We start from the raw sequence: 2,585 nt of genomic DNA on the forward strand, positions 1-2,585 counted from the left end.
GAGAACGGTTAATTTTACACGCTGTTGAAGAGGTTTTAAAAACTGTTCTGCACAAACCTCCATTTGACGTACTCCAAATAATTCCTTTGAGTAACAACACTGTACAAAGACATATTAATGAAATGAGCTCTGATATTGAAAGCTTCAACTCCTTTTTCTATTCAACTGGACGAGTCAACTTTACCTGGCAGTGAAGCATTATTATTGGCATATGTTCGATTTGTTATGGACGAAGAAATCCACAAAGAGCTGCTATTGGCGAAAACTTTGGAGACGGACATTAAAGGCGAATCGATATTTAATGTCCTGAGTGATGTTTTAAAGGAAAAACCGATCCCATTTACAAACATTATTTCGGTGGCAACAGATGGAGCTCCTGCCACGTTCGGGTGATTTCATGGGTTTATAAGCCATCTTAAAAGAATTATACCAGGAGTAACTGCAATTCACTGTGTCCTCCACCGACAACTCCTGGTAGCAAACAATATGAGTGATAGATTGCAGCAATCGCTTCAATTTGTGATTAAAGCAGTTAACAAAATAAGAAGCAATGAGTCGAATACCCGTTTATTTGCACAATTGTGCAGCGAAAATGATGAAGACTTCCAGCGATCGCTCTCACATACTGAAGTACGTCGGTTGTCGAAAGGTGCCTGTTTAACAAGATTTTACTTGCTTTTTGATTCAGTTTTAGAGTTTCTGGAAAGTAAAGATCCAGATTTAAAAGAAAACCTGATCAAATTGAAAGCAGACATCGCATATTTGACAGATTTGTTCAAAAGATTTAATGACATTAACTTGCAGTTACAAGGGGACAGCCTAAATTTAATAAAAACAAAGGGTGCAATTTCGGCTTTTCTTGGAAAATTGAAATTTATGAAGCAAAATAAGAGTCGGCACGAATTCTCCCAGTTTCCAAACTTGTCTCAGGCAAAATGTCTTGCTGAGGATCTTCAGACATATGTTCGACATTTAAAAGCTCTGCATGATGACTTCAAAAACAGATCTGAAGATATTCTGGCGATGGAAATACCATCCTGGATCATAAATCCATTTGATGAAACGGAAGTGGCGAATGTGGGATTACAAGAGGAGCTACTCGAGCTTAACACCAACGAGGAGCTGAAGGTGAAGTTTTAAAAAGGCTATCAAACATTTTGGCTGCAGGCAGAAATACCCCCAAAATATCCTGGGATGTGCGAAATTGCGAGAAAACTTCTGATAGCGTTTCCCTCGTCATATGTTGCTGAAAAAGGTTTTAGTGTCGTTACAAACCTATTAACCAAAACCAGGAGCAGATTGAACATCACAAAACGGGGAGATTTGCCAAATATTGATAATTTGCAGTCAATCCATCAAGTACATTCCTCCCATTAAAATTATGACTTTTTTTTAATTGTTGATTTGCATTGTTGAAGTTATGTTACGTTATTAATGTTTAATTTTAATTCCATTAAGTCTGTAATCATATTATTTTCATAAATAGAGCACAAGAAAATACACTATTTTTATTTTTACCACTCCGAAATTAGGGTTGAAACTCAGCCGTGACGCAAATTTCCATCGTTAGATCTAATCTCCACATTTTTGGAGGAGTTTTGGGAATATGGTAGAAATGTAGCAGCAGAGGGTCCACCGAAACCAGTAACATTTTGAAAGTGGTCTACGAGAAACAAAAGTTTGGAAACCTCTGGTCCAGATCCTTTCCCATGGCTCCGTTTCTATAGGAAGTCCAACGCCAATTGCCCGTTTAATCATTATATCTTTCGCCGCCTCTTCTTCCATTTGCCATCCTAATGTTTTGATATATATAATAGACCTATCATTTTCTTATTTCTTCCATATAAGATTTCTTCTATTTCTGCCTTTCCTTCCGCTGTTCCCTGAGTCCTAATATCTAACTTTACTCTTTCATAAATCTGTCTATAGTTTGAACCCTTTATCTTCTAATATTTCTTGCTTCACTGTTTTAATCTCCTTTCCTTCTTTTTCTATTATGTCTTTCTATGCGCACCATTTATCATCTCTGATGCGGCGCGGTCGTGACATAATCATGGCGGCAGCCGTGTGGAACGGCCACCGCCATTTTGTGCGTGCAGAGCGCATACTAGGTTTAGGCTGCGCGTACTTATATGGAGGTCTGTAACCCGTCAATGGTTGTTAAAGGCCTCTTTTCTTTGACCCAACTCAAACCACATGAATCAGGAGATAAACTGAGTCCGGTTAAAGCCAGCCCTCCTCTTTCCTTGGCATCTTGGAGCCTTTTCAGTCTTACCTGGGTTTCCTCCTTTTCCATATGAACCGTGAAATATCTCTGGGCAATTCGTAAAGGGTTCTTTATTACGTATTATTGGTAACATCTGATACAGAAACAATATTTTGGATAATACGATTATTCTTATTGTCGAAACTGGCAGGACAGTCATTGCTGAAGGATCTTAATGTAATACAATTTCTTCCTTCTCTCTTTTGTTTCCTTTGAATGATGACCAGGAATCTCTCCTTTTCCAGGTGTCCATGGGGATGATGGGCTCCAGGGTGGTCTATTATCATTATTATCATTATTATTTGCATACAAATTACTA

General features: G+C 38.2%; 1 protein-coding gene across 1 annotated transcript; it reads left to right on the forward strand.

The window, feature by feature from the left end:
* The first annotated feature begins 486 nt into the window (after nt 1–486).
* LOC121918323 (SCAN domain-containing protein 3-like) lies at nt 487–1,377 on the forward strand. Its single transcript, XM_042444387.1, is given in 1 exon segment — nt 487–1,377. A coding segment is annotated over 1 exon segment (891 nt).
* Nucleotides 1,378–2,585: the final 1,208 nt, after the last annotated feature.

This window comes from Sceloporus undulatus, unplaced genomic scaffold, assembly GCF_019175285.1.
Source record: "Sceloporus undulatus isolate JIND9_A2432 ecotype Alabama unplaced genomic scaffold, SceUnd_v1.1 scaffold_8507, whole genome shotgun sequence".
Lineage (NCBI taxonomy): Eukaryota > Metazoa > Chordata > Lepidosauria > Squamata > Phrynosomatidae > Sceloporus > Sceloporus undulatus.